The 27,276-nt window shown below is 30.1% G+C and overlaps 1 protein-coding gene across 3 annotated transcripts in view; it reads right to left on the bottom strand.

Moving 5' to 3' along the window:
• Positions 1-2,125: 2,125 nt before the first annotated feature.
• The window catches only part of LOC127738886 (steroid hormone receptor ERR2-like), a 60,432-nt gene continuing 35,281 nt past the window's right edge, over positions 2,126-27,276 (bottom strand). For all 3 annotated transcript variants that reach the window (XM_052250358.1, XM_052250355.1, XM_052250356.1), the window contains exons 6-9: positions 13,260-13,370; positions 12,647-12,820; positions 11,961-12,233; positions 2,126-11,376 (exon numbers count right to left, since the gene is read on the bottom strand). In XM_052250358.1, the coding sequence (XP_052106318.1) occupies positions 11,135-11,376; positions 11,961-12,233; positions 12,647-12,820; positions 13,260-13,370 (800 nt within the window). In that variant the 3' untranslated portion in view covers positions 2,126-11,134. The remainder of the gene's footprint in view (positions 11,377-11,960; positions 12,234-12,646; positions 12,821-13,259; positions 13,371-27,276) is intronic.

The raw sequence follows: 27,276 nt of genomic DNA on the forward strand, positions 1-27,276 counted from the left end.
AACTAGTAAACACTGATAATTCGGATTACATGGACACAGTTATAAATGAATTCATGGTTTTGAAATTCATAGTTCCACTTGTTGGATCAGGAAATTATCTGTGAAAGACCCCCAAGAATTATAATTCGGAGGACATATAGACGACTTACTGTTTACCATTGTATCAAACTGTATTATGATTAGGTTTTGGTTTGAAAATGGTCCTGATAGATAAATTGGTAAGTAACTTTCAATTTTGTTATTTTTTTCAGTACCTGTTCGTGATCAGGAATTAGACCAGGTGTATTAAGTTGCATTTGCATATAATAGACATTTCTGCATATTTCAATAGAAGAGAGGCGGACGATACAAAAGGGATATTTAAATTCAGAAGTCAAAATCTGACAACACCTAGTGGATAAAAAAAGAAAAACAATGAAGACTTACAAACCATCTACAAAATACGCCATAGAAAACAAAAAGGCCGAGCAACACGAAACCCATCAAAACAGGGGAGATCTCAGTAGCCCCGGAAAGATAAGCAGGTGCACCCATCGTGTTGCTTCTGTAAGTACAAACCCAATGATGTCTGATTAGGTAGGTCACATTCGGGGGAAAGAGGATGGATTTGTGGTTACAATTGGAACATATCTGTCGTCATCTGTGATTCCAGGTGCTGCGGAAGAGTAAGTAGATCTGCTCCACATATGGCATCCGTCATGTTGCTGATGCAAGTAAAACTTCGATGATAAGTCTCATTACAGTAAAACAAATCTGTTTGTCCACATGCAGCAGCTATAATCACAAGACTTAGAATGTGTACACACTTTTAATATTTTCAGTTAAAGACATGACTGTGAAATTGGTTAATTTTGAACTGATGAACACATCATGTTTGATTACTAGTGCTCATGGTTACTTATCAATATGCAAATTTTCGTACTCATTGTAAGACAGTAAAAAGTTTCTGCAATCGAAAATTGATGCACAAGTATTTTTTATAGTATTTCCTACTAGGAGTCAACTGTTTGTTATTCACAGGAAGCAAAATCGTTTGAATCAGCCAGGTTTAGGTAGATTTTCTATCTGCATAAAAGATTTACCCACTGTATTCCCGGACTGAACTTTACCAATCATTACCCTTGGCCACTAAACAATAAGATGGGTTTCGTAAGACAACCTGATATCTATAGACTAATATTTGTTTGGCTAAGATAATTCCCCTGTACAGAATATGGTTATGTATGTCAATTAATATTCCCCCTGCTGATATCCAGTACAAAATTTGTGCTCGAAACACCAAATCTAGTATTTTGATTAGTTGATTTTTGAGTCGGAGTACGATAGTTGTACTGGAAATGTTTATGACCCCAGAACCAGATGTTTCTACCCCCAAAAAATTGTATTTCACATGAACACTAAGAATGTACCAGAGTTAAATCAATAAATGTTTCTACTGACGATTTTTAAATCTGTTCAAGTCATTCAGTCGTTTCAAGCGCCTGAGATTTCCCAGTTTTCGATGGGGGTTCGTGTTGCTCAGTCTTTGGTTTTCTATCGTTGTGTTTTTTGTACTGATGTTTGTCTGTTGATCTTTTTCTTTTTCAGCCATGGAGTTGTTAGTTTATTTCGACTTACGAGTTTGAATGTCCCTTTAGTATCTTTCGCCTCTCTTTTTCAGTGTCAAGTGAAGAACAGAGCTTGAAGTGCTCAATAAAGAGAGTACAGGTCTGTCTTTTCACTCTAGATGTTTATTTTTAGATTTTATTGAATTACTCTTTTAACTTATGATAATTACAGGTGTAAATTTTTCCTTGTAAAATGAATTATTATTTTTTGTTACTGTCCTTGTACAATAACTGTAAATTCTGAAATTATTGCAAGGTTTTTATTACTGCGAAAAATGTGATTGGGTGAACATCACAATTATAAGTATTCACATTTTGATTTCTGTAAGATATATATGTATGCAACTTTTCCGGAAATCGCAATAAATAATCTTGCATTTTTTACCATTCTTCAAATATCGCAATAATAAATGCATGCAATAATTTCTGAATTTATAGAATGCTTAACTGATATTATACAGGACTGTTAACTGACAGGCATTGATAAAACAAAAAAACAAAAAAACAAAAACAATACATTTCTGTGACAAGCTCCATTTTTAATATTGAACAGTTGACTGTTGTAGCAATTCTGTCTTGACAAAAATGCACACAAAATATATATCAAACCATGCAATTTCCTAAGTATGGGTAATGAGGTACTGGATGCTGCCTAAGATAATGATATGATTTAGAACCTCTTCATCACAGATGGGCCTGAAGAAGCTATGGATTTTGCTTACATTGAGATCACTTCATATACATGGAACCTTTCAATTGTAGAAAAAAATATTTGCTTAGGCTATTATTTTGTATTTGCTGAAGCTATTGTTTTATTAATACATTTTATAAAAATGACTCAATTTCTTTATAACTACATTTTAGTTGCAATGTTACACATTTTCCACTATGCATGTTTGGTAAAGATGGTTTTCAAAACTAAAATGTTTGAACTTTAGATTATCATCAAGTTGTTTCAACACTAAGATAATTTAGTAAAAAGATCAGTGAATAAGTCACATATATGACAGTACATAAAAACATTAATTTTCATTATTCTTACATATTTTTTGAAGATAAAAGACAAACTGTCTCTGTTTTGCTACTGAATTTGTTCATAACATATCTACTGCATATCGTTTTCCATAAAATCATATTGTCTTATTTCCAATGTGTTTTGTTAGGGGAAATCTGCAATTTCTGCATGGTTTGGTGGCATTGGTTAAATATAAAAACTAACAATAACAGAAACATTACATCAATAACAACGGGCTATAACAGATGTGCATGTAAATATCTAAAAATAATTATAAATGTACCAATGGGATGTTCAATTTTATTGAAACAATTTTAATCAAAACATCAATGAAAGTTATAAAAAAAAAAATACTTCATGCACCAAAGTTTCATTTTTAACAGACGCCTATACTAAAGTGACTATGTCAGACAATATTAACAAGTCAACAAAATTTCCAATGATAAGGACTTTTCCAGAAATAAATGTATTGAGGTGTTAAAATGCTCTTTTTTGTTTATTTTACTCCACAACATAAACAATGAAATCAAACATTACTAATAAAATTTGAACTGAAGTGCCTTGCAACCCCAATCCATTTTTAAGTCCTTACCAAATTAAACTCTTTAAATCATGCATAGCAAGCTAACAAAGATTTCAAAACAAAACTTTTATGTTTTTTACCCTTAAAAATCTTTTTTATGCTTGAAAATGTTAACATGAACATTCATTTTTTTTCGAATTTAATATAAATCTGAAACAAAGATAAGATACATGACTGTAAAAGAAACACACACTATTAATGCTAATCTTTCTTTTTATCCCATTTACAAAATTTTAATATGACTGAAGTTCATGAATAAATGTTTTGAAAAAGTCAAAAAGAAATATAATTTTGGAAAATACTGGGGATTTGTTTCCTTCAAATTCAGCATTCATGGATTTCCATTAGCAAGTTGAATGTTTAACATGGAATAATGATGATGAAAAAGGAATTTTGCATGGGAATATATTGTGCAGACAAAAATAAACACTTCAAATCACACACAGGAATGTAAAAAAGTGGGATACATCAAGTCTAACTTTTCTATCTCAATAAAAAAACTCCTAGAAAAATAATATCTTTTCCTTATGCAATACAACAACAATAAGCTTAAATAAACTGCATACACAATGCTGGTATTAAGCTAACAAATAATATGCCATAACTATACTTCTCAAGGAGATGTTCCTAGTACTAAGGTAACAAGATAATTTTTCAAATCTTTGTAAACAATTACAAAAACAAACAACAGCCCAATTATCATTTCTCTGTACTTGGTATTCAAGTAGTTAAAAGTTTGATCAATAAACAAGGGGTCAAAGTGATACATTTTCATATCTTGAATTATTTTCATATCAGGAACTTTTAATCAAAAACAAATTGGAATTTCATAAAAATAAAAATTTATTTAAATTTTGTTTTTGTATGTTTTAATGATGCTGTTAATTGAATATAAAGAACCGTTCTGAGAATCAAATTGTGCTATTAACTCTAGGATTTTATTCATATTGAGACTTGTTCTACTAACAGACCTATGTAAACCAACTATATTGAAATCAAAGTGCAAATACAAGCACTCGTCATAAAAATATTAAAATAATTGTGTGCATAAATCAAATTCAACAGTGTATTTTGTCTAATTTTGTCCTTTTATACATACTAGGTAACAATTACGAGATTCTACCCTACTTAAGCCCTTAAAACTTTTTCCAAAGTTTACTGTTTACAATTTGCCTGTCACAATGGGATTTGTGTAATGCCACAATTGGTTGTGGTGTTAATATCTTTACTAACAATTTTGCTCCATGTTCTTAATGGAAAAATAATATAATACTGTTAAAAAAATGGCTTTCCTTTGATATTATAAAAACAAAGTTGTTCATAAGAGATTCATTATCATATTTACTGGTAAATGCCCTAAAATAACTGTTTCATAGAAGTTCTGATAGTAAAGGGCATTACATTTCTAATTTGAATAATAAATATGCTCATGTATATATATAAATTAAAAATTATCACATTGTTAGACTAATTTTTTCCAGAAATTTTATTCAAGTTAAAAGCCTGGTATCTATGAGTTTTAGCTGTCCAAAAAGCAACACTGAATAATCATGAATTTCAAAAAAAGTGTTGTTTTAAATGAATATCAGGGCATAGTTTGTATTAATAGGGAACTCTGTTTTCTTAAGAAATGGCCATGCTACAGATTTTTTTGTGAAGAAATTTCAAAAAGAAAAAAAAATCTCCATTACTCATAATTTAGAAAATAAAATAAATCCTTTATGATACCATTGCTTCAAAAGGGCTTTTATAAATAAACCTTTTCAGAATTCCCAAAACCAATCAAATTGGAAAGTAAAAGATGTTTAAAAGGGTCAGAAAAAAATAGTTGATATCCGTAAAGTAAATCAAACTGATCAATAAATATAGTTTGAATAGATTCACATATCATTCAAATAGCATTCCTTCAACAAGATTAACTTTTACTTTAATTATATTAACTTTTATTCTGTCATTCACTTGCAGATATGTAATAATATCCTGGAAAGAGTTAAAACATATTAAAAATATAAAACAAAACTAAACAAAACTGGGTTGATCTTTAGTCAAAAAAAAAAAGGCAATCTTAATTTGTTTTTACATTCTTATATTTCATTTATTGGCACATATAGAAAGATGGTACATGTATAAAGAGTAACAGAACTTAAAACAGTACAATGAAGGTACATATCCAAGAAGTGTATTTTTCCAAAAAATGGTCTTAAAGTTTCAAAAAAAAGTTGTACTTTTTTGTAACTTCTTGTCATTCAGAGACAAAAAATACAGCAAAGAAGCCAATCTTTTTTACATGACCAAACATTTGTAGGAATAAAAACAAGAACATTGGAAGATCTTGATCTATATGACATTATAAATTTTAAATAATTAATTTAAGTTTTGTTTTTATTTCCTTTGGAAATAGTGCTTTCTTATCCATTTCAAAGAGTTTGTTATCAACCTAACAATTCTTTCTTTGTAGATGAAAAAAAAACATATGACATTTCTTCAGAGTGTGACAGGAATAGGGCTATAAAAATATACTGAAGATACATTACTTTCCTCAATACTGTATGTACCCAATTATAAGCCTTGTGATATGGATTTTCTAGAAAAAATGGGGAGTGTAAAAAAATCAAGGAAAATCAAATTTATAAGCACTGAATTTTTTTAATGTAAGGTAGTAGTTCTTCAAGAGATAGGTGATTTGAAAAAAATCACATTTGTGTCAGACAAAAAAAAAATAGATAAAATTTACTGTGAAACAGATAAAACAGTGAAAAGAATAATCATCAAACTACAACTTAAACATGGAAATGATTTGCTTGCTTGTTTATTTTTTTATGAAATATTACAGATAACCCTTTAACTACCAAAAATTTGAAGGGGATAATAATAAGGATAGTGGCTTACATTATGGTAAATACAGTATTTAAAAAAGTAGCAAGTTGAAAAAAAAATATTTTGGAATGATGAATCATGCCCACAAAAAAAGGCTACAGGCTTTTAACAAAAAAAAAATAAAACAAAACAAATACAATATAACAATGAATCCATATAACAGAGGGTTAAATATTCTAGATTATCATGTTTTATTGAGTGATTTTAAAAATCAACAAATATTTACACAAGTTTGTAAGACTATAACAAGTGCAATGGTAAGTTAACAGGAACAGCACTATCAAACACTACTGTACTTTCATTCATCTTTTAAATGGTACACCCAAATAACAGTGGCCATAATAAGTGAATCAAGATTAATACATGTAGAAAGAATCACTGATGTATATTTAAATGTTTTAATACTTGTAGCAAGAAAATTAATTTGACCAGTTGCAAGAAAAGATCCATTTACAGTATCATACTTCAAATTTTCAAAAATATCAGTGATTTAAACTTCTCGACTGTAACAGTTATTTCAAAGATGATAAAAGAATAAAAATCAAAGTAAAATAAATGTTTTTAAACTGAAAAAAAATTATCTGTGTGATTTATTAACAACAGGCAATTAATTTATTATGACAAATATGTTCTTGGAATTACACTTCATGCGGAATTTTTTTTTAAATGAAATAGACTGCTGTATTCATTTCTGTTAAATGCAAAACTAAAAAAACAAAATAAATATAATATAATATATATATATATATATATATATCCTTTATATTTAATTTAACAGAATCTTAATGCCATCTGTAAAGCTATTGTGTAAATAAATATGACCAAAGGAACAAAAAGTGTACACATACACATTCAACCATTCTCGTAAAACCAAAAAAATTCTAAGTACAGTCAAAATGGCAGTCAATAAAATGAAATATGCAAGCAAAAGCAAGCCACTCAATGAAATCTGTCCATTACTTTGAAGAGTTTTTTAAATTTATTATAAAGACTTCAAAAGCATGAAAATAATTTTAGTAGTAGTTCACTTCAACTATTGGCATTGTATTTCTCGTAGAAATCTAATTAAAATATTAATTAAAGCGAGGGATAAAAAATTAATTGTTTTGGTCATCTTGAATGTAAGATGACTAAAAATAATTAACCTCTAAAGCAACTTGTTTCATTTCCTGCGGAAAAAAATGAATTAGACCGGGAAGGAAAAGCATTATTTATTGTTATGTCCTAAAACAAGGAATTCTAAAGCATTTACATGTTCAATAGCTGTTATCCTTACATTTTTACTACACAGACATATTTAAACAGACACTTTTTCCACATCAACATGCAAGTCTGACACACTTAATATAATTAAAATGATATGTGGCGTAACAGGCAAGTTTAACTATTCTTTTGAAACTTTCAATACATGTACATGCAATGGATTTTTGTTCATTTGATGTACTCTGGACGGATTCATAACAGCAATGAAATCATTTAAATACAATAAGACAAAAACAAAGTTAAACTATTGAAATGCAAGATCTTTTATAAGAATGATATATATGTTATCTATATTCTGTAAAATGATCACAATAAATCTTTTGTATTCCTTTTCAATAATAGTATAAACTCTTCAAAGTAACTTCCAATCAGAAGAAATTTCATACAATTTATCTCTCAATGACAAAAAAGGAATGGTAAGGTTCACACTCAAACAAAAACTCATGATAATCGTCCATACTCTCAATGGTGAATTTAATTCAATAAATTTAATAGTAGTATCACATTAATATATAAGTGTCGGTTATGTGGGATTTGCAATTCTTTTCATATTTTTTTATTTTACTTTTTAAATATTTTTTTTACTTTTTTTTAACAATTTTATGATTATATCACATTCTTTAATCTTTGCTTTACGTAAAGGTTTATTTCAGAAATATATCAAAAGGATGATGAAAAGAACATAGAACATAGTTGATAATTATCATTCAGTAATACAGACAGGCTATAGGAAATAGCACACTGCAATTCCGACGATATTTAGCAAATGTCCATTAACCATCATATGCATCCTTTGTTTATTCATGAAACAACCCCATAATACAGATTTTCCTGTATTTACTGGGACATTGTGTTTTTTTTTTTGTTTTTTTTTAATTTCATTTTCTATTTTTTTCTACCTTTTTTTCTTTTTTAATATTTTTTTGTAGTATTTTATATTTTTCTTCTTTTTTTTTTTCTTTTTTTTTTAGATTTATTTATTATTTTTTATTATTTTTTATGAATATTTTCTGGTTTTTTTTTCTTTTTTTTTTTTTTTTCTAATTTTTAACTTTTTTTTTTTTTTTTCAATTTATTTTTATATATCAATTTTTCTTTGAATGATTACAATATATATATTTTCTTATATACACATTAAAATAATCCATATTTGGACCTTTCATGCATTCCTTCAATTTTGAAACTATACTGACAATGATTTTAAATGTAATTTCATTCTTTTCTAATACTTATGATCTATATGCATTTACATCATGAATTCTGATGACTTGACTAGATTCTATTCATTCATATACAAGTATGAATGAACAATCATGAAAAAAAATCTTCTACTTTTTTAGTCTATGATATTTACAATGGATTTCTTCATAAAAAATAAGTTTGAGATTAAATTCACCAATGAAAGTAAGGACAAAAATCTTGTCTGCCAAGGATAGCAATGATAATATGAATAACCTATTTCAGTAACTGGCCTGGTATCATTCATGTATAAAACACATGAACTATGTGATTCATGATTATTATTTAAAGCAATATTTTCACCACAGAAGTCTTAACTAATTGTTTAACAATTCTAATAATCTTGTAATATAAAAAAAAAACAAGAATATGTGTCCGTAGGACATCATCCCTGTTTACACTATCATATTTCCACGTTTAGTGTGAACTGTGAAATACGGGAAAAAGCCTTATTTAGTATCTATTTCTAAAAGTTCATATCTAATGAAGCTATGTACTAAGTTTAAAGTTAATGTTACCGCAACTTAATGGTAAACCAAAATAAACAAAAACTTCAGCCCGATACAGGATGGACTGACCAATGGAAGCACAGACTGGAAAAACATAATGCCCCTTACTATCACAGTAAGGTATACAAGTAGCCATTTCTTTAACATACAATATTAGTAAGGTACAAAAGAGTGTTCAGTGGTCTGTAATATTGTATTTATTCACTTTATTGAGAGAGACATTGTATTTGAACTAAATCTATAGCTAAAATCTGAATGTCTGCGCTTTAAGATCTTTAAGACTACTTATGTTTATGTTGAGTATTTAATACTTCATGATTTGATTCTAATAGGGTTTGTTGGGAGAACATTCATTAAACTAAGGACTTTTTTTTAGTACTGTTTTACCCCTGATGCCAAAGGTTAACCCTACATGGAAATGAATCTTCCTGTAGACCTAAGAATACATTGTATTTTGTTCGGTATTTTTAAAAAAAAATTTTAAAATAGAGAAGACATTCTAAGTTGCAAAACTGATCCTATTGTCATTGTTTTTGGACAATAAATTATGTTCAAACTTAGAATATAAACCACAATATGTAGAATATTGTGATCTTGGTCAAAATAGCCACTCCCATTGATGTACATAATTCACACAGACCATGTTGAACAAAGTTATTAACTAGTAAATTTCATAAATTAAGTGTGTAAGTTTTCAAATAGTTGTCATATATATTCGTAAAAATTTTGCATAAAACGGACATGAAGATAACAGCATAACAAACATGGATATGAAATATGGCAAATATCCCTGACAGACATTTTTTACCAGGTAAGGAGATAAAAAAAACAATACTTCCTGATCCTCTAACAACTATAAAAATGGTTATTTTCAAACGTAAATAATATATCACACTTTAGTATAATAAAATAAATTGGAACACATTTTTTTTTCTATTTTCACCAAGTCTTTGATAACAGATTTCAATTAAAGGAAAATTTATGACTAGAGGAAAGATGAAACAGTTTGAGCCTCCATATACTTTACAGCATTCAGCATTCACATGTTAACCAATTTTCTTAAGTAATTAATTCTATCAAGACTTTATTTAAACTTCTGCAATTCAAAACTGAATTAAGCTGTTCTAAATTGGATTGAAAAATGAACTTATAATTTGTTGACAACATCTTAAGTAAACTAATTATCTGCAAGAAAATTGGTTAACACATGGATGAGTTCTGTTGTAAATGTACCAAATTTTGTAGTAAATACCATTCTGCTTACACAAAATTTCTTGACAGTCATCAATTCTATTCTGACAGATTATAACATGAATTATATGATAATTTTACAGCTTTTGAAATCAAAATTGCTAAGGTTTGACTATGGTTAAATTCACCAACTACAAGTTGTTTCACCAGAGCTATATTGATCCAACAGCTGACAATATTTTACAAGGACATTTTTGTAGTAGAAAGGTGATTGCAGTAAAACATACATTTCTGTCTATCTGATTAATATTGAAAAGTATCACAGTTTGTTTGTTAGTTATAAATCCCTAAGTCAAGATATTTTGGTCATCTGCATAACCCATCATTCTAGTTTTATTTACACTTTTCAGTTCTCACTTTATTGTATTACACATCCTTCTTTTCCTTGATTACTCTATAAATAATAATAAACTAATTATGGGTAACTAAAAATTTCATACTTTATATTATATTACTTTTAAATAGACAAGTTCAATAAATTTTTACTGAACTTTATAGATTCTTGACTAAATATACCCTCTACCAGTTTGCATAATTTGTTTGTAACAAGTAAAGCAAAAGAAGGACGAAAAAGCATTACAAAGGATAAAGATTAGCTCCATTATCTGTCTATAATCCTTTTCAAAGACTTGGTGCATCACACAATATCACATGTCTCTAAATTGACACGCAAATCTACATAACAGTATCTACAACAATAAAACTTCCTGATTCTAAATATAACTATTTTGAAAGCTCTATTTTTAGCACTTTTAAAATATCACACAAGTTCAACTATAAGACTGCTTCATCAGGAATCTGCCTCTAACATTTCTAGGAATAGTTTGTGCATCATTACACGTCCATCTTTTTTAATGTCAAACCAGTATTGTTTGGTGAGAAGTTTCATGTGAGTTAAGGATGGCAGCAACATGTATAAATGTCCAACTCTCCGTAGATTCCCAGAGTAACGATTCTTGACATATTCTAACAGAGCATCTTGTAGTCGGTCTTGTAATGCCTTTATAGCTTCACTATTTTCTATAACTACATCTGCAATAAGAAAACATACAAATCTTTAAAAACACTTATATCTTATTTTTCTTTTTATGAAGGCATAATTGAATTTTTACACCCCAGCCTCTCATTGGTCTAGAAACTTTAAAGTGATAACCTCTTTTGAGCTCGTTTCTGTTACATGTGACTAAAGGACTGTATATAATGTAGCAAGTTTTTCCACATTGGAAATAGTTTTATTTGGGTTTGACTAATTACTCTGCCATTCCAAACAAATGGGCATGCTTAACAGTGCAGTATCAAATAAAAGTAAGATAATAGAATTTCTACAAACAGTCATAATGATTTTTTTTACATTCAATTTGTTGAAAACCACAACTGTCATGAATCATACAATATTTTTAACAAATCATGTTTATTTTTCTTTTAAGCTATGCAATTTCTGTAATAAATTTGTTTTTATTTGTCTATTAACTTTTTTTTTAAATTTTCAAATGATTGAATGATTTATGTTGTGCCACTTTCAGAACTCCTGGCTTTATCATGATGAACAGCTTTTATTGATTGAGGAAGCTGTAGCTCCCATGGAGAACCATCTGATTAGAATGAGGTAAACATACCTGTATTGCATAGTGTCATGGCTTTCAGAAGAAGGTATTCTTCTTTTGTAACACCCATATTGGTGAACTTTTTGGCAAGTTTTCTAGTGAGATTATCAAGTTCTAACGAACACTGGCATTGTTTGCTTTCATCTGGATTAAGTTGCAGATCCTCGGCAAAGCGTATGTATGATGTATATGGACAAGATCTATACACCAGGTTGAGACAAAGTATTTCTAACCATGAATGTTGTAGTAAGTTCATTTGGTCACTTAATGACAGGTTGCAAAAACCTGGAAAAGCAAAAAGCAAATAATTGGTTTCATTATTTCCTATATTGCACAATAATCAACCTACTTTTCAAAAACTGAAGGAAAAAAACTTAACCATAATCTTGTAATCACAGAAGTGCCCAAATTTGTAATTTTAGGAGAAGTATACAGGTATGTTAACATACTTTTTTTTAATTGCAAAGCACTTCAGAGCATTTACTGAAACATTTAATTTATACTACCTAATGCAATTTAAAGTTGTTTAAAAGACATTAAACAAAACTGTCTTTCTATAACTTCTGCCATTCACAATATTCTGTAGACTAACCTTTTTTTTTTTAGAAGGAGACTGGAATATATTAAAATTTGAATATTAAAACCTTTAGCCAATTGAATATTTTTTCGGACCTCTGCATCCTAATAATAATATCTACCTGGTACTTGTTTGGCCCAGCTGATTGTAATGACAAGTTCTCTATCGGCTAAATCTGATACTGCTGCTAAGAAACGAATTTCGTCACCCTGAAGATCTGGGTCAGGATTTGCATACAGTTTATCTAACTGCAATTCTATACTGCCCAACTGTGTTAAAATCTTATTCTCACACACTGAAATATAAAATGTGTATCATTTCAATATTTATATATTTGTGTACAGTGTCTCAATTCATTGAAGCAGTTCCTACAAGAAATTAGTAAATATGTTTTTCTGTTCACTGCAACAGTAGATTTTCATTAATTGCTAAGGTGAATTGTATATTTGTACTGGATTCCTGCTATATACTTTGATTTATTTTGAGGGAATGATACATTTTTTTTTTTTTTTTTCAGTTGTTTAATACAATCATGACCAGCCCCCTTCCCCTTTTCTCTAACCTTTGATATCAAATGGTTCTATATTAATAAGATAAGATTCATAAAATCAATTAAAGGGTCAGAACTCAAGTGTAACAAATGCACACACCAGTAGTGTAATTTCTCAGCTGCTAGCAATGTTGGAAAAAAAGAGTAATTATTCAATAGTTATCTCCCTTTGATCAATACACACCTTCTATACAAGCTTTTTTCACCATAGGGAGGATATGTTGTATGATAGGCTGAGAATCTACAGTTCTCTTGTATTTCTGTCTGCCACCACGCACACGGTCTAAACGCACACCTGAAAAATACAAATTATAAATATTCAATTTCCTTTCATCTGCAACGAATGACACTTATTCATAACCATAAAATATCATTTGAACATGCAATTTAATGCAACTACGAAACATACAAATTAGTTTTCTTGACAAGAAAAGACATAGTTTGAATGTGAATTATTAGAAGTGAATGACCTATGTTTCATTTCGATTTGTATCAACACTATAACATCTAATGAAATGCCCTGTAATATTCCATTAAACAACTAGCCCATGGCTCAATTTGTTTTAAACAAGATAATACACAGCTGGAAGACGCTGACACAGACAAAAAAATTACCATTTATGTCTACACGATACCTTCTATATTGAATATCTTTCAATATATTGATTAAAATTAAAACGTCAAAGCCCAGCTTTTTCTCATGACTTCCTTTATTGAAGTAAAGTTTGCGACATTTTAAACTTTAACTGAACTTTCGATGAATCAACAATTTTATTTACTGAACATATTTATATCTCGGCCACAACAATGTACCCATCAATACTTTGTTTACATTTTCTCTAATCGTTTACCTTTGCATTCATTTATAATTCATCTAACAAATTACAAGTGAAGCATTTTCTGATTACATTACAAGTGTGCCAAACAATTAATACCAAGGGAATAACATATCTCTCTTTACCAACATACAATTAATTATCTTGGCAATCTATGTTCAATTCTTGCAATGCCTGTATGATATTTTCAAATTGTATATTTTTATTATTTCAGATTTAGATTTGTTTGGGATTGATGTAATTATGAAAATGACAAACAAACATGACATTTGCATCTACTTTATACAGTGAAATATGGAACTAATTTTATTTTGGCACCTGAGATTTCATTTTCCAAATGTCAGCGATGCCACTAGTGCATCATGCATGCATGCTGACATTTTCATAAAGTTTACAAATATTTGATATTTTATAGATTGCATGAGGTTTTAGAACATAAGCTTTGTTCCAAGCATGCTGGCATTCAAGTAATTGATATTATATATATTGCATCAGGTTTTAGACATGTTAGATGGGTTTTCTGTCTATGATGAACATTGGGTACTGCTCAATTTAAACTTAGAACATTAGCTTTGTCTGAAATTCAAGTATAATTTATTGCTAGTTATAAATAATTTGATACAGATAACACTAGTTCTATGCACTTTGGGTACAACTCAAATTAATTAACTTAAACATTGACTTTGTCTCAAATCATCTGAAGATTACTAAATATCATTTGCTATAAAGTTATCTGATCCATAACACCTAATGTTTTGTAGATGTCTTATTTGTCTGTTACAATTCAAATGCGGAAGTGTTCTATTCAGTAATCGATTCTATGAAATTGACCTCAGATAGTTCATGATTAAGTACCTTATAAGTATAAACTAGCTGAATAAATGTTGTTATACATCTCATTGAAGAGAATACTAAATTTCCTATCTTTTGCCACAAACAAAGAGTTTCATCATTCTTTTCACACTTTAGTAGACATCATTTGGAATGGTGGTTAAAAGGCTTCTTTGATTTTGCCAGTGGTCACTTATCCTGCCTTTCAAGTTAATAAGTTCTGTTATACATACAATGAGTGGGATGGCTAGCTGCAAGCTTCTTTACAATAAGGTCTTATATTCCACAGACAAATAACATTGCCTATTGATATATTGATTTATCTAAAACCTTACAATGCTTTTTACTATACAACCAAAGGCCTTGCATAAATAGTTCTTTCAAATACTTGCAAAACACTGAATTTCTCATTAGTGGGAGCTTTTGTAGAATACCAGAGTACCAGTTATAACTGAAACCATACATGTATTAACAAATCCTATTGATATATTGATTAATCTAAAACCTTACAATGCCTTTTACTATACAACCAAAGGCCTTGAATAAATAGTTCTTTCAAATACTTGTTAAACACTGAATTTCTCATTAATGGGAGCTTTTGTAGAATACCAGAGTACCAGTTATAACTGAAACAATACATGTATTAACAAATCTTTTGCAAGTAGTCAATAATATTCTAATTTTATCAAATGAAACTAGAATAAATTTAAGGTAAAATCACTTGAGGTAAGATGTCTTGTTTTAGAAATACTTATAACTGTTAAAACAGCTCCTGATAAAATCCACTTTGAAATAACAAGTTGCAACAAAAATATTTGAAAGAGATACAATTTTGGTTGTTAAGTACAAAAGAAATTTTGAATTTAATTTAACTCTTGTTATATAATACTCAAATGTATTTCTATTGTGAATTGTGATTTGAATGTATGACATTCTGTTTCATTAGTTTCTGAGCTCTTTCCATTGGATTTAGATATGCAAAATCAGCTTCGCAAATAAAGAAATCAAAGCCGACTGTTTCCCATAATCTATAATACAGATCTTGACATTTACTTAGAGAACACAAGTATACAACTTTTACAACAATTTGATAATATTCTGCATAATTAAGGGACTTTAGGACAAGGCTTATCTATTGATATGAGGATATTTATTACACAGAATTTATGGCAGATTCATTGTAAACAAACTTGTTTTCATCATTCAGTCATCCATTGCAGGGTAAAGAGATACATTAAATATGTATTCTATCACTGTACACCATTTATCCACTTAAGGAATTCAAATTCTCGAACTTTTAAGAAGGGGACTGCCAAGTAATTTTTGTACTTAAAATGTGTGTGAATAAGTAGACAATCATAAACAATGAACCACTGTGCCTCAGGATGATGTAGTAAAATCATGTTGTTTTTTTTATGAATTTGACAAAATATTATAAACTGACAATGATATGTAGAAATATTTACAATTTTGAATGAATAACAAGTGTATCAAACAGTTAAGTAACTAAAAAGTCAACAGTAAAAATCCTGTGTAAATAAATCCCAAATTGAAATCAAAAGTACAAAATATACAAATAGGCACCTGTTTATTGAACTGTTGAAGACCATATATTGACCTCTAGATGATTATGGTGTTTTTGTGTTGTTGGGTTGATGTGTAATCGACATAATTATACCATTAAACAACATATCTCTTTTTTAATCAAATTAATAAACTACAATTTTACAAAGAAATGTGAATCAGTTATCTTGTAATAGTACCATCCCCCCTTTTCATTTCAAAAGACTTGGTTGCTTTAATATCAGTTTCTGAATAAATAATTATAAAAATCATATATCAAAATATTTCTTGATTAATTGACATTTAAAAAAGAAATTACACTCATCATCATTATCAATTTCACATCTAATAATGGATCTAATCTTTGTAATTTTCTTACTGTGCACATATGTAGTTTTAGTAAAATACAATTAATTTGAAAAATCAGTGAAGCCATAGAAACCATTAATCGAGCTAAAAAGGCCATCAATGACATTTTTGCTATCCTGCAGCTGCTACACTCTTATTTCTAATTCCTTAACCATATGCACATCAAACAATTTTACTACTCACTGACGAGCAATAATCCCCTTGTATTCAGAAGCTTATACATGAAGTGGTAAGTACTCTTTTATGCATCTGAACCTATGGAACAATGATAATTACGTCAGAACAATGTAACCAGATTCACACAACCAAAACACCCAAACATTAACCGATACTTAATTTCTATTCACACTGAAGTGAAGTGTACTGAAGCACTTTTTAAATACTATTTTCAATGCTAACTGTGTAAACATGTAACAAAAAATATCCAATATAAATTGCTCATAAGTGGACTATAAGTAAGCAATTTCAGAAGCATTCAACTATTTTTGCGTTCAATTACGTAATACCATTAGATAACAAGGCCCTCTAATTCAATTTTCCATTTTAAACAAGTGAAATGATGATGCAGGGAAATCCTTAATTGAACAATATTGCATTAACTTCAGTTCATGATGAATCTATTTTACATTTGACAAAAGAGCTCTGTGATATCTTAAACACTTCCATATTGACATGTGGAAAGCATGTGCTCTATAATAAATTTACTAAATTAAAGAATAATAAAAACTACAATGTAATAATGTAATTCTATGGGAAAAGAGTCCAAATCCACTGGATTATTTTGTACATTTGTATTAATATTTCCAACACATCAAGAAAACAGAGTTTCTTTTCTACGAAGCTTTTCATTAAACAAGGTTTTACATAACATGTAAATGAGGAGAGAGATAGAAAGGAAAGTGCATGTTCTGAACTGTCTCCTGACAGACTGAATTTGAAAGAAATTTAAATAAATGAGCAGTTAATAAAGAATCAGTTTAATTAAAATGTAAAATGTGTACCTACTGAGGTACAAAAGTTTTATTGAACAGCTGGGGAAAAAAAATAAAACCATCGAAGTGCAAAGATGAAAAAAGAGCATGAGATATGAAAGTGAAAATTGAAATATAATCAAATTGAACAATCTTGATTGCTTTTTACAGATTATATACAATAATTGAATACATAACTATATATACCAGGTTCTGAGGCAGTAAGAACAAAATTAATCAAGACAAATTTGGTAAACTTCCTTTGTTTGGTAGAATGTTGCAACATGTATATGAATTAGGTCAGACCAGTTTTATTATAAGCAATATTTTTAATATAATTTTCAAAATCATTGGCTTTATTGAACTTTATGAGGACTAAAACATAAAAAAAAACCAATAAAAATGTAATAAATCAGATAAACTACACATCTACGAAAATGATATCTTAAAAACCAAAGTTCCTCATTTGTTTATATACCTAGTTGAATCTAGCTGAATCTACTGTCCTTGGTATTCAAATAACAAGTAAATACATCATTTGTCAAACAGGTATAACAAATTTGTTTACTGATAAAAACAAGAGATTATTTTTATCACTTGACCACAAGCAGTGGACAGTCCTGGTAAAATATTGATGTCACATTTCTAACCTGTGTCCCAACTCCCAACTTATATTTATGTCAAAACGTTGTCAGTTTTGTGTCATTTATCAAGAGTCAAGGCCATAGTACTGGTCATTAATTCAGCAAACAAATATAACAGGTCCAAATGTCCTATCATACTGGACAACAACAAGTGTATGATTATGGACATTTAAAGTCAAAAATTCTGTCCTGGATCAGTTTCTCATCTTTTTAACAGGGTTTGAAGTTTAGTTCAACCCTATTTATGTCATGAGACCTTAACTTTTCCTGGTATAGTTGCAAAATAAGTAAAACAAGTGAAAATTTGGCAATGAAAACTGAATTTTCCCGACCTGCACACAAGTAATGTATCTAGAAACCAAAATTGTTATCAATACTTTCTTCAGAGCCCCAATATAATTTAAGGTCTAACAGGTCTGAATTTTTATGAAAGGCCTGCTGGATTTCTAGAAAAATTTCAGGAATTGTGTGGAACAATGAACCACTTGGATCCATTCAAAAGAGGTACAAAGATCAGAAAACAAGACCTCAAAGACTGTCCTTATTCAAGGGTTTATCTATCTGAGGTGATATGGTTGTATACAAGTAATGCAACTGATCACAAGTGTACATATCACAGTGGTCAGGGAGAAGAAGCAAGTCAAAAATTGTTATGTAACTTTGTTGAAACAAAGTTCAGGCAGAGTCAAGGCTGGTTAATTACCTGTTGGCAAAGTATTTACCTTAATATCAAGCATACTTATAAGCCAAAAGTACCTTAACTTTGTTTTACAAACAAGTATGTGTTCAAACAGTCCTCTCAGATTTACTCTTTTTTAGAACCATAATATCTACAAACAACTGATTGATTTTGAGTAATGTTGTTTAATCATAAATTTTTCGTTTAATATTTTGTGAACTATTTTTTGTTTGTCTAGCTTTTTTTCAAATAGAACTCAAATATAAGTCATCAGAAATGTCTATAAAAAGAAAACTTCGATCAGATTAGATTCATAATCAAACTAACATAAGCTGATCAACACTGCCAGAGTTCTAGTTCTCTCAAGCTATGCATCCTCATTTTCAAATTGACAATGTTTACGAAATTGATGAAGGTAAAAGCGGTGCGTAGTGGCCTGAGGTGAAAGCCGTCATCAGTTTAAACACATCAAAATCAAGAGTACAGATTTATGACTAGCTTAAGAAGCTTTACTTTTTCTAACTGTGTGAGAACCAGTATGTACCAGGAAAACAAAGCATGAAATAATAAATCATGTGTATTTTACCTGAAGCAAACAGCTGATGAGTAATGTCTTAAATCATAAGTACATATCTCACCACAAATGTGCTTATGTGGTTAGGTGTGAAGAAAGGTCACCGATCATTTATGGCAAGATTGCCTGCTGGACATATTGAGAGAACAAAACTCTATTTGTTTTAAAAGCAAAAGATCATTGTTGATTTCTTCACCTTCCAAAGCAGCTTTAAGCCTTATCCAACTTTAAAATTAAGTTTCTGTACTGCTTTGTCTCTGGATGACGGAAGTAAATAAACCTATCACTATTTAAGATAGTATTCTTTAAAGTCTCTTTATGTTTTCATTACAGCAAAGGGTTCAATGTAAACCATGTTTTGAGGTACACTAAACAAATTTATCAGGCTGAATTGAATAAAAACGAGAACTGAAGAATTGTAAATTCAGAAATTTTTGTAAAATTTTTTGTTTTTGTGATTTTGCAACAAGATAAAAAGTTGCATTTCAAATTGTGACAGCATTATTTATATGCAGCATTTCCTGAAATTGCAATGATCAATCTCGCATATGCGTCAACAATCTCAATAAAAAATGAACACAATAATTTCTGAATCAAAAAAGACTTCAATCAAGAACATTACAAATTCAGTTCGCATGTAAAAATGAGATGTGGTATGATTGCCAATGAGACCACTACCTGCACGAGTTGAAATGAATTAGATATAAGTAATTATAAGCCACTTTACGGCCTTCAACAATGAGAATAACCCATACCATAAAGCCGGCTATTAAAGACCCAGATATGAAAAATGTGAAACAATTCAAACCAGAAAACTAACGACATTTATAACAAAACAATTTACGAAAAACAACTATGAGACTTGAACCAACGGCAACTACTGAATTATGGGCTCCTGACTAGGGACAGTCACATAAAGAATGTGGCATGGTTAAACAAGTTTGTGAGTGCTCAACTCTCCCCCTAACCTGGGACAGTGGTGTAACAGCACAACATAAGAACAAGAGTGCACACGCTGAAATGTCTCGCCTTCTTTACTAATCATTGATATTATGTTGATAGTCCTAAATATAAAGCTTTATTACAACTGTCACATAAACTTAACATTAACCAAGTAAACTAAACATTGACCAATGAACCATGAAAATGAGGTCAAGGTCAGTTGAACCATGCTAGGCAGGCATGTACAGCTAACAATTCTTCCATACAACAAATATAGTTGACCTATTGCTTATAGCTTAAGAAAAACAGACCAAAACACAAAAACTTAACACTGAGCAATGAACCTTAAAAATGAGGTCAAGGTAAAAAAAAATCTGTGTGACTGACAAATAGATCATAAAATATTTCCATACACCAAATATAGTTGAACTATTGCATATAGTATTAGAAAAAAAGACCAAAACTCAAAAACTTAACTTTGACCACTGAACCATGAAAATGAGGTCAAGGTCAGATGACACCTGCCAGCTAGACATGTTCACCTTACAATCATTCCATACACCAAATATAGTAGACCTATTGCATAAAGTATAAGAAAAACAGACCAAAATACAAAAACTTAACTATAACCACTGAACCATGAAAATGAGGTCAAGGTCAGATGACACCTGCCAGTTGGACATGTACACCTTACAGTCCTTCCATACACTGAATATACTAGACCTATTGCTTATAGTATCTGAGATATGGACTTGACCACCAAAACTTAACCTTGTTCACTGATCCACGAAATGAGGTCGAGGTCAAGTGAAAACTGTCTGACGGGCATGAGGACCTTGCAAGGTACGCACATACCAAATATAGTTATCCTATTACTTATAATAAGAGAGAATTTAACATTACAAAAAATGTTAACTTTTTTTTCAAGTAGTCACTGAACCATGAAAATGAGGTCAAGGACTTTGGACATGTGACTGACGGAAACTTCGTAACATGAGGCATCCATATACAAAGTATGAAGCATCCAGACCTTCTACCTTCTAAAATATAAAGCTTTTAAGAAGTTAGCTAACGCCGCCGCCGGATCACTATCCCTATGTCAAGCTTTCTGCGACAAAAGTCGCAGGCTCGACAAAAACTGTATTGAAGATTTGAATGCTTCTTTTTATAATTTTATTGAGGGTGTAAAAGCAATATCGAAGCACACTTTGCATGAAGTGCGGAAGCCCTTCAAATTGAAAATATGCTTACGATTAACACTTTTACAACCATGTACAAGAGTGCACACGCTGAAATGTCTCGCCTTCTTTACTAATCATTGATATTATGTTGATAGTCCTAAATATAAAGCTTTATTACAACTGTCACATAAACTTAACATTAACTAAGTAAACTAAACATTGACCAATGAACCATGAAAATGAGGTCAAGGTCAGATGAACCATGCTAGGCAGGCATGTACAGCTAACAATTCTTCCATACAACAAATATAGTTGACCTATTGCTTATAGTTTAAGAAAAACAGACCAAAACACAAAAACTTAACACTGAGCAATGAACCTTGAAAATGAGGTCAAGGTCAAATAAAACCTGCGTGACTGACATATAGGTCATAAAATATTTCCATACACCAAATATAGTTGAACTGTTACATATAGTATTAGAAAAATAGATCAAAACTCAAAAACTTAACTTTGACCACTGAACCATGAAAATGAGGTCAAGGTCAGATGACACCTGCCAGCTAGACATGTACACCTTACAATCATTCCATACACCAAATAAAGTAGACCTATTGCATACAATATATGAAAAACAGACCAAAACACAAAAACTTTACTATAACCACTGAACCATGAAAATGAGGTCAAGGTCAGATGACACCTGCCAGTTGGACATGTACACCTTACAGTCCTTCCATACACCAAATATACTAGACCTATTGCTTATAGTATCTGAGATATGGACTTGACCACCAAAACTTAACCTTGTTCACTGATCCATGAAATGAGGTCGAGGTGAAGTGAAAACTGTTTGACAGGCATGAGGACCTTGCAAGGTACGCACATACCAAATATAGTTATCCTATTACTTATAATAAGAGAGAATTTAACATTACAAAAAATGTTAACTTTTTTTTCAAGTAGTCACTGAACCATGAAAATGAGGTCAAGGACATTGGACATGTGACTGACGGAAACTTCGTAACATGAGGCATCCATGTACAAAGTATGAAGCATCCAGGTCTTCCACCTTCTAAAATATAAAGCTTTTAAGAAGTTAGCTAACGACGCTGCCGCCGGATCACTATCCCTATGTCGAGCTTTCTGCTTTTGTCGCAGGCTCGACAAAAAACAGTGCATTTGGTTTACCTCAAACAAGAATGCCATCAGTTATTTCTACTACTTTTGCACTTAAAATTTCTTCTGCTGATATGGCAATTTTCTCTCTCTCAGAATAATGAAATAAATATATGTGAATGTCCCTTAAAGGCTTTTATCATTTATGTCTAAATGCAGCAATATAACAACTTTTTGATCGATCAAATAGCCCTTAGATACGAGTTATTACATATATTTAGACCTATGTTTCTATTAATAATTGACACAGTTTATTTTTTTAGGTGTAAGACAACCTAGATGACTGATATTGTATGCATGTCACTGACATTAGACGTGATTCAGTTATATGTCAACCGCAGGTATTAGTTCAGCAAGATCAACATGACAAGAGAGAGAGGAACGTATACAGGAAAAAAGGCCTAATCATACCGTTATCTCAATCGTTTTAAAAATTTTCAAAACTGTTATTAATCTATCTGGTTTCTAAAACATGTAGTTGTATAGCTCTACTGTTCTTTAATAATAAGCTTTTTCACATGATAAAATCTCTAAGAAAATTCTGCAGTCAATGATCATCATTTTACTATTGAAAAAAAAAAACCCTACCCAAGTCTGATACAGCAAAATGGTTAATTTTCAAGGATTTCAAATTTCCTGATTCCTAGGGCCAACTCTTTTTCACATGGTTTTATTTTCACATTTAGCTTGTCCCTGATCTTGATCTTCCTGAAGTATTAAATTCATGCAAGGGAAAATTTTCATCTTTTTTTTATCTGAATTGTTTAACAAGCAAATATAAAACATTAAAATACCCATTTTTGGTAATTCATTTCCCAGAATTTGACATAAATATGCTTTTAGAAAAATTAAAGCCTTAGGTCTAAGGATGGACCAATACCTCTTACAATGGTCTTCATCCATAAGGAGTAAAGCATACATCCAGATAAATAGTGGAATTTTCATGCAATGTTGAAGTCACCTATGATGAAATCATACAAAGATGCATTTGAAAGCATTACAATGCTGTGTTATATGGACACAGTGTTCTTTGGAAGGCAAGGCTGCAGGTGTGTTAATTGGTTGCAACACTAGACGATGCTTAATAGAAATACACTGCTCAGTGAAATAAATGACCAAAAAGAGGTATTCTAATGGTTAATAAATACATGTCAAGAAATATAATTTAAAGGATATCTTAGGTAAACATCAAAAAGGGCAGCAAACCAACACTAAGCTTCAACACAAAAACAGACATCAAGAGGTCATTATATATTTTCCTTACATAGTAAAGTAAGCTCTACATTGCCAAATCTAGACAAATGTTAACAAGTTCAGCAGAGACAAGCAAAGAATGAACATCAACATAAAAAAATCTCTATACTTTATTGGATGAAATAAATCAAGTTGGTGACAACCAGCCACAAAACTTGACCTGACTTGGACAGACACATGAAGAAGTGGTGGCTAAAATAGTTTTATGAGTATTTTAACAGTGGGAGGAAAATATTCTGGATTATTTGTTTCCGAGCATGTCACAGTTTACCTATCTTTCCCAGAATGCATCACAGGGAAAATTACATAAAAATTAAATTAACTTGGTGCAACTCTCCTTAGAAGGCAAAAGACTTCACTGCACTATATTCAATAGGGATAAACATCTTCTTCGGTTGAAGGTTAAAAAACTCATTACAACTAGAATTAATTAGGCCTTTAAATCAGGCTGTTGGCCAAACAAAAGTGTGACAGATAGCTTTTTTGGTAAAAGATGAAACATATCTTAAAAGTCATGACATAAACTTAATTTATATAGTAATTTACACAATACAGCAATTTATAAAAACAAAATTTGCTGTAGGGGTGATATAGTTCCCATACTAATTATTAACCCCTGACAGCAACATTTCGCAATACTTGACCGCTAAGCAGGTCAAACATATGTACGTCATATACACCCATATTTAAATAACAATTTTCATAACCAAATGAGATTATGAAATGTACCAAAGTTTGTCAACAAGAAAATTTGAATAACTTTTGTCTGTTATCAGAAGGAAGTACTCTCTATTCAAATAGCTTAATTTTCAAATCCTCCTTACAATAAGCCAGTTTTAAGCAAAAGTGTGTGAAAATGATGTCTCATGTTTAATTACTGTAAAAGTATTAAATATTGCAGCCACTGTAAAAGCATGAAACAATATTTTACAGTACAGTATAAAATACGTTTTTATTTAATAAAAATTTAAACAATTGATTAGTTACGAAGAAATTCAAATTCAGTAGGAAATAAAAAAAAAAAAAATAGTCAGCGCATTAAGATCTCGACCAGGTAAAAAGAGATTTAAATTTTCGTATTAAATTTCAAAGTTCAACTGTCCTTGAAGAGTTATTTCAAAGGCTTACTGAGGACAAGGTTTGTTATCACGTTGTGACAGTAAGGTTATTTACCACCATTTACATTCTGGATAATTAAGTATGGAAAAGTCATTTTTTCAAAGCATCTTTTTCTTATTACAAGAAAGAGGGATATAAAATATGAATGCTAAGCTTTTTTTAAATCATATTCGTAAACTGATCGAAGCGCACATATCACTTGGCTATAAAAGCTGCATGAACAGAAAAATAAAATGCCAGCTCAGCAGCAGTGATTTCCAAGGGTCTTTAACAAAACAAGAAGAATGTCCATATATTGATATTTATATGTACAGAAACCGAAAAAAGCCGATATACCAACTAAAAGCTAATTTGATTGGAATTTTCTCACAGACTAATTACAAAGTTTCCCACAACTTCGATTATAGTAAATCGAATCTACCAAGGCCATATTCACTACAAAAAGCTTTTCAACGTACTGAATGGAGAGGGAATAAATAATGTATAAGAAACATTCTACCAATTTCAATACTGTGTGGGACTGACATGAAAATAGGCTTTAATTTTTAGCAAGTTAATATAATTTTCCCAATAATTTTCACAACTTCATCTAAAAAAACATTTACAATCAACTGACAAGGCAATTTGGCATTAATATCTTCATGCTTGGCTAAAATGACATCTCATTCAATCCAACATGTAAAATTAATCATTATCAATGTTATTTTATGATAAAAATCTTCTTAAAATGCAATTTCATAGCATATTATCTATTTCATGACTTAAAATGATATTTAACATCAGAAATAAATTACTTTTATATTTCAATCAATTCTTAATAGCCTAAAAATACTCTGACAGCAGATCTATTATAACTGGTGAAAAGTGATATCATTTTATTCTGTATTTGCCTTACTCAAACCACATTTTTGTTGGCCCTGTTTCACAAAAATGTTCTAAAGAAATGGCAATGGTCAAAACCTACAGATTGCTTATAATTTTTTCATGTCCTTCCACAGAAAAGAATAATCGTTGATCAGTAATTTTTGTACCAACTTTCAAGTGCATGTTGGTTTTCATTCTTTTGTTTTTAAAATTTTCAGTCACTTATCAGATATCCAGTACAAACTTAAGGATTGGAAAACTAAAAAAGTAAATGCACTTATAAAATATTTCGTATTTTTTAATTAATATTATTCATCTTTTTTTAATCAACATAAAAATCTTTTTTCATCAGCATAAAAAGATAGGTATGTTAAGAAAATATTTTTGTTCTAGAACCTTGAAAATTAATAATAAAATGGATAATTACTTCTGAAGTTGGCAGAAATTTCATCTCATCTGCTTGTAAGACATTTGTACTGTTTATTGTGCAGAACACTATCACAGTAATAGTCAATAGTTTGATACTAATTGTGCTTACATGGTTTATGATAAGTGTCTTAACGCCTTGCCCTACAAATTAGTACAAATGTACCATCATTATAAACAACAGTAACCTCACAGCTGTTATGTAAATCAATGTTTTCTTTGGGTCAAAGATAACTTTACTGAGCAAATATTGAAAAAGGTTTAATCCATTGATTTCACCTGATTTTTTGAAACTGAAAAATAATTAAAGGGTTCTTATATTCATGAAAAAATAATTGGTAAGGCCACCCTTAACAAATTCTTTGTTTGATGTTGCCTACCATGTATATCAATTGTATGGTCATTTTTATATTTTATAAATTTGCTGTTTGCAAAAGTATGAATTATTTTAATACTAAATATTTTCTTATCACAGGCAGATAACCTAGCCGTATTTGGCACAACTTTTTGGAATTTTGGGTCATCAATGCTCTTCATCTTTAGGCCTGGCACCTTTGATAACTATTAGCTTGTCGTAATGTTCTATTGTATTGTTTATTTGTGTGTTTCTCTGTCCTGTATGTTCTTCCATTTATTTGTATTGTAGTCCTGTCATGTAATGTTGTCATTTAGTGTTATATTTAACATTGCCATTAAAGCAGGAGGTTTGGCTAGACACAAAACCAGGTTCAACCCACCATTTTTTCTTAAAATGTCCTGTACCAAGTCA

The sequence above is a fragment of the Mytilus californianus genome, unplaced genomic scaffold (genome assembly GCF_021869535.1).
Source record: "Mytilus californianus isolate M0D057914Y unplaced genomic scaffold, xbMytCali1.0.p SCAF_4, whole genome shotgun sequence".
NCBI lineage: Eukaryota > Metazoa > Mollusca > Bivalvia > Mytilida > Mytilidae > Mytilus > Mytilus californianus.